At 36.4% G+C, this 12,172-nt stretch overlaps 2 protein-coding genes across 2 annotated transcripts in view; one reads left to right on the plus strand and one right to left on the minus strand.

Moving 5' to 3' along the window:
• The first annotated feature begins 283 nt into the window (after positions 1-283).
• On the plus strand, positions 284-4,014 carry LOC134792392 (PCI domain-containing protein 2 homolog). The gene is made up of 3 exons (XM_063763685.1): positions 284-690; positions 1,015-1,183; positions 3,144-4,014. Exons 1-3 carry the CDS (start codon positions 475-477, stop codon positions 3,950-3,952), a joined length of 1,194 nt encoding a protein of 397 aa, XP_063619755.1. The 5' UTR covers positions 284-474; the 3' UTR covers positions 3,953-4,014.
• A 55-nt stretch (positions 4,015-4,069) lies between these two features.
• The window catches only part of LOC134792377 (uncharacterized), a 130,454-nt gene continuing 122,351 nt past the window's right edge, over positions 4,070-12,172 (minus strand). The window contains exons 12-15 of the mRNA XM_063763664.1: positions 8,945-9,078; positions 7,050-7,179; positions 6,501-6,591; positions 4,070-6,088 (exon numbers count right to left, since the gene is read on the minus strand). Coding sequence (XP_063619734.1) covers positions 5,965-6,088; positions 6,501-6,591; positions 7,050-7,179; positions 8,945-9,078 — 479 coding nt within the window. The 3' untranslated portion in view covers positions 4,070-5,964. The remainder of the gene's footprint in view (positions 6,089-6,500; positions 6,592-7,049; positions 7,180-8,944; positions 9,079-12,172) is intronic.

Genomic DNA, 12,172 nt, shown 5'->3' on the forward strand with positions numbered 1-12,172 from the left:
GTAAAACTTAAACATATAGACGGTCAAGCAAATCTTGTCAGTAAAAAAAGGCACGAAATTCAAATTTTCTATGGGACGATATCCCTTCGCGCCTACATTTTTCAAATTTGCCGCCTTTTTCTACTGACAAGATCTGCTTGACCAAGTATATAATACATCAATTGCAATATGTTTAAGTTTCAATGTATTTTTTTTTATAAAATTAGGAACGCTCCTTCTTCATTTTGACGTCCATTTCTTTCGTGACATTGACAGTTTTGTAATTTTGTTTGGTTATCCATTTGCTTTGGCATTTTGTATTTTTCGGGACGGATAACGTTGCCGGGTTATAAACAGATTTATTTTACATATCCACATTCTTGTGAGAGCATTGTTAAACCGACTTGCGATACGCTCGTAGAATTCGACCCTACATAACAATATTTGCACTATTAACTTTGCTAGTTTAAGAAATCAATGTAATTAGGCATAAACATGTCTATGTCAATTAATACCCTAAATCAGTACATTCAGTACGTTGAACGAGCATTTAGGACTGCACAGGGGGATGTCCTAGCAAGACTGTTCTCATTGCGAGACGAGCATGTGGGGAACAGAAGTCTACGGTCTAGCGACATTGCGTCGCTGGTGGATGGTAACTGCGTGGCTCCGCTGGACGATATCGTCATAGCTCACTTGTTGTGTGTCAGAGTAAGTTCCAGAGTCAAATTAATTTTATAGTAGCTAATGCTTCATTTATGATTCTGTGTTGAGGTCACCACAAAACCACAGTAGCGCAGCTATAGGTTGGGAAAGCAAGCAATATGCCACGGGCTAAGTATTGACCCCAGAGGGACGCCAATGTGACCGTAAGACCATGAGCACAGGGGCTCCCATTGCTTCCAATCAGTAAATTTGCCACATGACAGGCCTTGGTATAGTTACGCCACTGCCAAACCCTAAGTAAAGGGTTTTACTATTTTTCTTCCCAGATATGCTAAACAACTTCCTTATTCATAAAATTTAAACTTGCAGGCTCTTTTCATGAAAGACTACATGGAGGCGTTCAACTATCAAAGCTCTTGTGTGGCATCTGTGGTGCGTCTGCTACAGAACCAGAAGGAAGAGAACTGGAGTTTGCCACTCATGTACACTGTCTGCTTGGACCTGCGCCTGGTGGCTCAGAAGGCTGAGGGAGCTAATAGTAAGTTACAAGATGAAACTTGAAATTGCATAAATAAAATTCAATATTGTACCACCTAGAGTGGATACCTAGAATGGCAGTTTGTTTACATAGTTAGCAAGTTCCATAGAATGACACTTTAGTAACATCTATTATTATGCTTTTGAATGACACCATAGCTTGCACTGTTTAAATGATTCATTGTCAAAGAATACACTATATTTTATACATTGGTGGTGCCAACATTAAATTATTTTTAAATTTACACGCCAAATAGTAGGCCAATGTGACACTCTGAAAACTTGCTTGCAAGACTTGACCTAAAGATACATTGCAAACTAAATAAGTTTAAAATACAAGAAGCCTGAACCTTAGCCTCACAGTACAATTAGCTGGTTTGTTAGTGCACACCGTTGTATGGGGACCTTGCACTTTGAGACTATGCGCTGAAACTTGGCACAGTTGGTTCTTAGCTGGTCTTGAGCAGATACAGACCGGGAGACATCGAGAGCCACCTCTCATTTAGTGGGGGGGAGGGGGGGAAGTTCAATGCTGCCGCGGTTCACTTGGAGCAACATTTCTCTAAAACTATACCTATTAGGGCATGTGGATGCCCCATAAGGATGAGGAATCTATTTTTACAACAAAAACAATGCATTTTCTAACAAAAAAAAGCATAAAGTAGAAAAGACTAAAAAACGTATTTTTGTTTTTATTTAAATTACCAATTTTTTTAAAGTGTTGCAGGAATCTGAAAACAAAGAATATAGTCATAAAGCTACACTTATAACGTTTAAAAAAATATATAGTTTGTTATACAAATCTGTTGATAAATGGGAAATATAAAAATAATATTTTAAGCGTGGGTCAGAGTGATCTCATATGAAGGTGGGAAGGTTACTTATAATTTGTTCAACAATCGCTTATTTTTTTTAGTTTTTCGTAAATAATTCGTAAACGGTAGCCCACAGCAAAAAAATATCTTTTACGTAAATAATCTGTTTCAGATTTCTTATAAGATAAGTGCTGCTTTTTTTCGCTATGATCAATATTATATCCTATATATTAAATTTATATGAAATTTTATGTAAATTATTCATGTAATAAAACATTTTTTGCTATTGGCCATCGTTACGAGTTATTTACGAATGACTAAAAAAGGGGACCTTAGAATTTATTTCCTCCCTTCAATATTTTTTTAAATATTGATCCTAGCGAAATAAAGTAGCACTTATTTTATAAGAAATCTGAAACACATTATTTACGTAAAAGATGATTTTTTGGTGTGGGCTACCATTTACGAGTTATTTACGAAAAACTAAAAAAAAAAACCGATTGTAGAACAAATTATAAGTAACTTTCCCACCTTAATAATATTTTGCACTGAGATCACTCTGACCCACGCTTAATATTATTTTTTATCTCCCATTTATCAACAGATTTGTATAATAAACTATATATTTTTTAAACGTAATAAGTGTAGCTTTACGACTATATTTTTTGTTTTCAGATTCCTACAACACTTTAAAAAAAATTGGTAATTACAAAAAAATTAAATTAGGTTTCTATTCTTTTCTACTTTATGCTTTTTTTTTGTTAGAAAGTGCATTGTTTTTGTTCTAAAAATAGATTCCTCATCCTTAATTTATCCGAAAATTATATATCACATGCCCTAATAGGTATAGTTTTAGAGAAATGTTGCTCCAAGTGAAGCGCGGCAGCATCAAACTTCCCCCCTCCCCCCCACTAAATGAAAGGTGGCTCCCGGCGGCTCCCGGTCTGTATCTGCTCAAGACCAGCTAAGAATCAACTGTGCCAAGTTTCAGCGCATAGTCTCAAAATGCAAGGTGTCGTGCACTAACAAACCAGCTACAATGTAACTTTTACAAAAATCAATTTCATGATCTTGAAATTAAGATTAACAACTCTGGCTATTGTTTTATCAATGTTTACTTATATTATTATTTTATTCTATTTTCAGTGCAAAGTAATGGCAAAATTATGGAAAAGGCAGCAGAGAGCTTACTAGCATGCTTCAGGGTCTGTGCCGCAGACAACAGATCTTCTGACGAGGACACCAAAAGGTTGGGCATGTTAAACCTTGTGAACCAACTCCTTAAAGTCTACTTTCGAATAAACAAGTTACACTTATGCAAGCCGCTGATTAGAGCCATAGATTCGTCACCGTTCAAAGACCAGTTTCCACTCGCTCAACAGATCACATACAGGTATTTTGTAGGCCGTAAAGCAATGTTTGACTCTGACTACCGCTCGGCTGATGAATTCTTGTCATTCGCATTTCAAAAGTGCCACTACAAAAGCAGCAGAAACAAAAGACTGATATTAACTTACTTAGTACCCGTGAAGATGCTACTAGGCTTCATGCCAGCCAGAGATCTACTACAGAAATATGACTTAATGCAGTTTTGGGATTTAGTATCAGCTGTCAAAAACGGAGATCTAAGAGGCATAGACAGAGTAATGGAGGAACATGAGACATTCTTTATTAGAGCTGGTATTTACTTGATTGTAGAGAAATTGAAGATTACGGCGTATAGGAATTTGTTTAGGAAAGTTTTCTTGGCGGAGGGTACGCATCAGATTGACATAGCAAGCTTCCAAGCGGCTCTACAGTTGATGGGACAGCATGACGTTGATGCCGATGAGACGCAATGTATTGTTGCCAACATGATATATGATGGGAAGATTAAAGGATACATTTCATACCAGCACAAGAAAGTGGTGGTGAGTAAGGCAAATGCGTTTCCTCCGCTTTCAAGTCTTTACTAATATTATAGTTTTACGCAATGTGTATTTATGACTGTTTTTTAAGAATAAATTCAATAAACATACCTTTTACCTATTTGTTAATTTTGATCTCGTGATAATCCAAATGAAACACTAATGACATTTAAACTTTTTTATTAAATCCACAATATATTTCAAAGAATAATATAAATATAATAAATTTTGCCGATCATAGCATTATTTCCAACAATGCTGATTAATATTATATTTCAAGTCTTACTTTAAGTAGGTAGGTAAATAATATTTTGTGATTCTAATAGAAAGACATGGATCTGATCAATTTTTACAAAATATGTTATTTATGAAGTTCATAAATGTTGTTTTATAATTAGAGTTGAGAGATACATAATAGTGATGCTGATGTGCAATTCCTTCAAATTTACATCAGTAAAATTTTGCCTAAATAGATATAGGAATAATTCGCTTTGGTGCGTAAAAAAGATTTGATATTAAAAATAAATTCAATCTAGGGATATGTTTATTTAATTCTGATATGCGTTCAGAGAGCTAAAATATTGGGGCAAGTGAATTTTGATAACTTTTCAAGAGAAAATCCCTATTGTTTGAAAAAGCGCAGTTGAAAAAAACACTGTATTGGTTATTTTTTGACACGACGTTTCATGTTTAACAATTGTAAAGATTGTAAATGCAAAACAAATTTGAATTCCAGCTTTTGTTTTATTTACATATTCCATTTCTACATATAGGGACCAAACCAATTAAAATCTTCTGTATAGAAGCATAACTCCGTTTAAATACTACAGTAAATATATTAAAATCTTTGAGATTTCTTTATTCTATTCGACGGGCATAGTTACGATTTTTTTATATAATCTATAAGGGAAGACCTTTTTAAATATCTAAATATGTAACCTGAATCAATTGCACATCTCTCACAAAGTTTTATGCTGTAGAAAAATATGAAGAATATTTGACTAGCTAATTATATCATATCGTAATGTGTCTTAAGCTACAATGTAACTTATATTTTAACTATAAACTAGATAATTTTGTCAGTAAAATAATGCTAAACAAGGATATCCACTACTAAAACACTGAAAGCTACTTCTAAATAATACTATTTATCTTTTAATACAAAAATGTATTTCCTTAAACATTTAATATGATCGTAAACATTAACGATTAAATGATAGATAACTAGTACATATATTTTAATTTAATAAAATCTCTTCCATTTGCTCAAATCTAATATTTGGTATTTCTTTGGTATTATATGTCATTGCTTCTCTTAACCTTACATTTGTCCAGATTAATAAAATAATCGTGTGAATGCATTATATTGATACACTTATAGCGGTGAAATATTTACATCAATAGAAGTAGATTGGGTACTCTTGTTATGGAATTAAATCGGTGTATTAGGTTATATAAAAAAAAAAGATAGGTAGTCGCATATAGCTTTCATATAGCTAGCATATAGCTTTCATAGTTTCATAAACTTTGTAAGCATAACATGTACTTAGTTAATATTTATTTTGAGCATTTAGCTGCCGAAATTTTGGTTTCTAAAAGGTAACGATTAAAATATATAGCTATTTACTCGGGACAGTAAGTCTATATATAAGTAATACAGCGTTTGGTAAATTGTAATGCCCATCTATAATATAACCTTAATTTTACGTATAAAAAAACTTCATTTTATAAATCATAAAAATTAACAAATCTATTTTAACAACGAAACGGAAACCACTTAATATAATAAAATATAAATCACGTAATTAACTGGGATAGCACACCTTAAAAAGAAAGATTTATACAAAATAAATAAACGTTCTTCTGAAAGGCCATAATTGAAAAGCGCGCCACACACCGCAAATTAGATAAATAATACGGAACCCTAAAAATAAGAAGTGCATTAAAAAAAAACTTGAAAATCGTCCTCCCGTCATGTCCCGTCTTTACGTCTGACAGAGCCTTAATACAATCCATAATTAATGAAATAAAAAGTAAAGTGTAAAGTCGTCAGCATGGGTTTAGTTGGCCGGGAAGCCCATCTTGTGCGGGACGCCCTTGAGCAGCTCGTCCTTGTAGGCGGCGAGGATGGCGCGCGACATGCTCGGCTCCGCGGAGCTCGCCTCCAAGAACTGCCGCATCAGTCTGAGGAAAAACGTGGGTGAGTCTGTTTTTCTCGTAGTTCAGTCGATACGAATCTCTTAAGTTTTTTAAGGATACGAATAACAAAAGGTAAAAAACCCAACTAGTTCCTTTTGTGATTTACGTGCAGTGCATTCAACCAGGAGAGTTTTTGAAAAATTGTAGTGTTTTTTTAGACCAAAAAATATTAATAGCAATCTAGAGGCCTTTCTATAGTAACTGCATCGATTGGAAACTTGATTAAACAACTTTCGCCTTATAGAAAGAAATCACGAGCATAGCTTAGAATAAATTTAAATTACTGCCTTGGGTGAGACTTGAACTCACGGCCTCTGGATCACGAGCATAGATCAGGTACTGGCAAAAGCTATTAACATGAAAAGTGCATATATATATGTAAATAAAACTAGCGTACCGGTTAGCAGGGTTGATGCCGATGTTGTCCCGCGCCTGCATCAGCTCGGGATGGTCTCCGATGGTATCCGTCAGTGCGGCGATCATCACGTCTGAAACAATATTAGTTAAGTTCTGGGAACGGGTTCTAGCGATACAATTACTTATACAAGTCTAAACTGGCCAAACTGATCAAATCCCCTTTCGTCATTGGTTTGATGTTGTCTGACCAAAACCATTTCCGTTATAAGAAAATACGGTGAATTCCAAAATTTTGTAGGTACCTACCTAATATATCTGCGGAAAAGACGGTATCAAAGATGAGTAAGGATCCTTAATATAACTATATTCTTCTAATTTGCCGTCTTGTTAAGAACGAAAATGGTCGGCACAGTTATTCAGATTTCATTTTATTGTCGATGCGCGATGGTGTTCGCTAACTATCCTTGCTCTAAATTGCTATAGCCAGCCGAACATTTAATACTTACTCGCGCAACTTTTTTTACGGTTTTCGGTCGCGCATTGGCGGATGATTCTGTTAGCCAATCTGTCGCAGCTATATGAAACTCACCAAGCACTTTCTTCTCGATGGTCCTCGAGAGTTGTCCGCGCTCGGCCTCTCGCTCCAGGAACGCCATGAAGCGTTGCGTGGCAGCGCGTGCCGTAGCAGGGTCGCGGGACAGCGATTGAGAGAACATCATCTTTAATAAAAATGTAATTTTGAAATAGTACCTAGACCTGTCAAGTATGGGGACACTGGGGACGATGAAACCATTGCATAATACGTAAAGTCAGTCCATGAAAAGTCTGCAGCGGATTTGATAGCCCACGCAGTGCACGTGTTATTTTAAAGGTCAAACTTTTGTGAAATTATGACGTATAAATGACACTTGCACTACGTGGGCTATCAAATCCGCTGCAGACTATTCTTGGTCCGACTCTATCTCCTCTACAGATTACTCACTTAGTTACTTACGTGGTTGGCGCGATGACCCAAAATGAGTCTTGGCCTCCAAAACTCTACATATTAATAATTATATTTCTTCAGTCTTCACAATACACAGGGAGCTGTCGGATTTCCCCGTATATTTCCTAGCGGGGCGCGTCCGGCCGGGTGTTAAAAAGCATCTTAGTATTCTTGGTGTATAATAGCAAAGTGATATGCTGTAGGTGTATATGATGTAGGGTATGCCTGATGCCAGCAATTGTAATATGTCGAGTACCTACATCTATAATAAAGTCAGTTACTGCCCAGCTTGCGTTTTACTTACACTTCCCACTGGCGCAGTCGGTAGGATTCGAACCTACGCTTCCAAAGAAAAGGGTCCCCAAAAACTATATTATTTTTAAAATTAAAATAGTTTTCTACCATTTTCGGGGTAAAACGTCCGGAGTTCTTGTACCTACGTTTTATGGGACCGGGCCGTAACCTCGAGTTTAGGTTTGCTCGGTATAGAAGGTATCACCTGCTTTTAGGCTATGAGGCTGGCCATGAATTGCATTGTGACATAAAAATTATATCTAGACTAGATGATATCAGTCGCGCGTGCATTTCGCTCGTACTATAGTCCTTACATGTATTGGCGCGGGCAAAACGAACGGGCGACTGATATCATGTTAATGTAACAATGTAAGTTTGAAGTAGCCTCCATCACTTCTTCTTCTTCTTGAGCTTACTGTGGGACTTAGTCAATCTGTGTAAGAATGTCCTATCTTCTTCTTCCTTTTCATTCCCCTGCCCTTATCCCACGTTATGTGGGGTCGGCACAACATGTTTTTCTCTTCCATTCTCCTCTGTCTTTCGTCTCCTCAGCACTCACTCCTTTCTTTCTCATATCCTCTTTCACACAATCCATCCATCGTTTTTTGGCTACCATTACGCTCTCCGTCCATCAACATTCATCCCTAACATTCTTTTGCCTATATGGCATTCATCCCTCCTCATTACATGCCCATACCACGCTAACCTAGTACTCCTCATTTTCTCCGTTACTGGAGCTACTTTCAAACTTCCTCTTATATACTCATTCTTAATACGATCCTTTCTCTGTGGAAAAGATGTGTCCCGCCGAGTTTGTTGCCGGTCCCATATTGGGATACCCTTCTCCAATCGAGGGGGGATTTAAATCTTCTCGGGGCAGAGGTGTACGGTTGGAGCCCGTAAAGGTTTATTTGACGTTCATAAGCGCATTGTAATATGCCTACTTGAATAAACTATTTTTTATCTTTTTATCTTTATCTTTATCTCGTCACTCCTCACATCCATCTCAGCATTCTCATTTCCGCTGCGTGCACTCTTCTTTCATCCGCTATTTTCGTCGCCCAGCATTCCATTGCATTGCAGCATTGTAAGAATGTCCTATAATATTTATTTATTTATTTATTTTATCACTCTGTACCTACTCCCCGATGAGGACCAACTCGTTACAGTCTAAGAAAGTAGTGCAAGACCATAGACAACCTCACCTTAGCGAGCTGGTAGATGATCTCCTCAAGCGTGTACTCGGTGTACAGGGTGTCTGCGGCTTTCAGTTTATCCATCATCTCCTCGTATTCCTCCTCGGTGATGACTGGTCCGTCGCGGTCGTAGTCAGACGTGCCTGAAAACAACAGAGACATTAGTTGACAAAAACCGTTTAGTCTCAGGCACTTTTCCTAACTAAGGCTCGTTTATATTGACTTCTGTTTATTTTATTTCATAAGGGTCTTAATAAAATGGTCCGCGTCGTTTAATAAATTCTTAGCAGCGAAAGTTATACCTGAATACCTATGCGCTATATTGCCAAAATGACTGCCTTTAAAATCATTCCAATTTTAGTTGAGATATTGGAGTAATAGCGGTTTGTAAAGCATTCGTTTACTTACCATTATTGTTACCTATTATCTCGAGCATGTTGTGTTCATAATATCAAGAAGGGCGTACACCACACCTTCCCTTACAGTTGTAGTGCATAATTATTTTCCACCATATTTTCACGGAAACGTACGAACGTGCCTTGCTATTTCAGTCAGTTTCGGTACAAAAAGTAGGTACCGAGGTTGACTGAAGTAGCATGACAAATACGAACGTTTCCGAGAAAATACGATGGAAAACAATTACGTACGCACTACATGTATAATTAGGTATTTTTATTTATTATTAGTATAGTTATGCTTGTTTGTGTAACGCCCAGTTTTATGAATCTAAATATATAAAAAAAGAGTTTAAAATTATTTTCATTTAGGAATAGGACACAGTGCCATACCTATAGAAAACTAACTCTCTGCCGAATTCTCTGTAATGTGCTGTAATTCACCCTTTGAGTATTTACCTCAAAATACGAATGTCATGGCCACCTGTACGTCTACCATCAGTTTTTACATTGACATATACGCTCACGTCTACGTAAATTACTTTCTATGCATCTCGCTCGTACTCGCATATTAGTGCAAGCGAGATGTACAGAAAGTAAATTACGTAGACGTGAGCGTTATGTCAATGTCAAAACTGATGGTAGAGGCTCTGATAGGTTTTAATTATTTTTCGCTAAAACGTGGGAGTCAAATCGGTAACTCTTATAATGTCCTCTTTCATTGTCCTTTGTTTGATCCGTACTGAAAGCGACACCGTGTGTATAGACTTCTCCGTTTCATGATAACTTCTGTCCTACTCATTTCCTCAAAGGTTAACTGGAAGAGATCCCATTCAGGGATGAGTTCGCCTTTGTTGTATTTAATTGACTCCGTAACTGTGTTTCTCGTGTTTTTATTTCTATGTACAATAAAGTAAATACATACATACATAATTATATACATACATAACATAGCAAAATTCATTAAAAATGTAGGGTACTCAACTTATCGGGCACCAAATCAAGGCAACAAGTTAACGAGAACAGTAACTCGATATAGGAGAGCAATCTAAAAATAGATTAAGTAACTTAAAATATTCACACCGCGTTTGGGGGTGTTAGAAAGGCATTTGCCTGATAATTCCTACCGCTACGCGATCACAAGCAAGTGTTCGCTTTAGATAAACCAATAAAAATCTAATGTCGAGGTACGAAATAACGGCGTTATCGGATATCAACTTTATACTGGTTCATATTAACGATTGGAATAAGAGTAAGGCCCAGTATAATTCCCAACGCCAACCAGTATGTAGTCTCAAGATTCTCATAGATGGTACAGTTGTCGTCGTCACACTTTATTTTGGATGTTAGGCAAAAGCTCGCTTGGGCTAAGAGGAGGAGAATAAGATGCGTGGGTGTGTTCCCTATTTCACACATGCCACTGTAACAGTACGTGTAACATGCTTAGACTTAGAACATTTAGTAATTGGAGATGTCATCGCTGTCATTTTCTTTACAAAACAGTCTGCTGATTTTTGCGGGGGAGGAGACGTCAAAAAATGTATTGCTATTTCTACATGATTTGTACGTAACGTACAAATAGCCATATGTCAGTTCATACAAAAGTTTGCACAATTGTGCAAGTTTTTCGGCAGAGGGGTAAGCTCTCAATGGCCACTCCAATTATTAAATGCTCTAAGGTAACATGTGTCTTTAATAATAGGTACTTCGTGAATTTACAATTTTAATTTAATTAATGTGTGCCTTCATTGAATTAGGATCAAGGTCCTGTTTACATAATATTACGAGTAAGTGGTATGCTGTATGAAACATAATTATTTGAGAGAAAGCTACTTGAGTTTGATAATGAAAGTTCAGCATTCGAATTTGACTGGTTTTGAGCTGTTTAAGCATTTTGTCTTTACGTGCCGGTACCTATGTATACGTGAAACAACTCCGAAACCTTTTTAAACTGCATAGGTAATTTCATACGAGAATTTTCACGGAGAGCACCTAAAGTGTTCCTCTTTATTATTCTTACCTTATTCATAGCTAGATTTAAGTGTCTACAATAAGGGTAATACCCTTATATTCATGATCTACCTATATATTTACTAGGTACAAACACTTTATTCTAAGTTCCTACTCCAAGTGAATCTGAATCAGGCAATACATGCTGACCCCATAGCCTGCTGCATAAAGATGCTTGCTGAATAAAGATGAACCATTTCAAATAAAAAAACATGTAAGACTTTCCCTATGATTAAATGTACAACTTCGCTTTAGTAAAATTATTTTATATTTAGCATCCATGCATCGTTATTCATATTTCGTTAGCCTTAAGTAGAATTACGTTAGAAGTCACCTACTATTTGAATTAGAATAGAATAGAATAGAAGAATATAGAAGAATTAGGTACCGACTTACTGTATTGATTTCAATGAAAGCAAAATCCTAAACTTAATTATTTCAAAAGCTACAAATCTATCTGACCAGACATAAAACGAAATGATCTCAGACATAAAATACAGACGGTTATAATAATAAAAGTTTGATGCGTCTTTCACGAACCACTTCCCGTTTTGCACAATTTAACTCCGTCAAGTTTAGTGCTCATGCCATAAAAGTTGATTCGAGGTATAACATTTTGCTATAGGTATAGGTATACAAGTTCAATTGGTACTTGACGGTGCACTAACCACTAGGAAACTACTTATAAGGTCGGGTACCTCTTTCGCTCAAACAGCTTTGCAAGCAGGTTTAAAGTCAGCTATATAATAAAGCGTAGTTATTACAGGTACGGTTGGTCTCAAAAGACAAAGGACATTTTGTAGCTTAACCAAATTAGACAAAAAATTCTGAT

This window comes from Cydia splendana, chromosome 7 (assembly GCF_910591565.1).
Source record: "Cydia splendana chromosome 7, ilCydSple1.2, whole genome shotgun sequence".
Lineage (NCBI taxonomy): Eukaryota > Metazoa > Arthropoda > Insecta > Lepidoptera > Tortricidae > Cydia > Cydia splendana.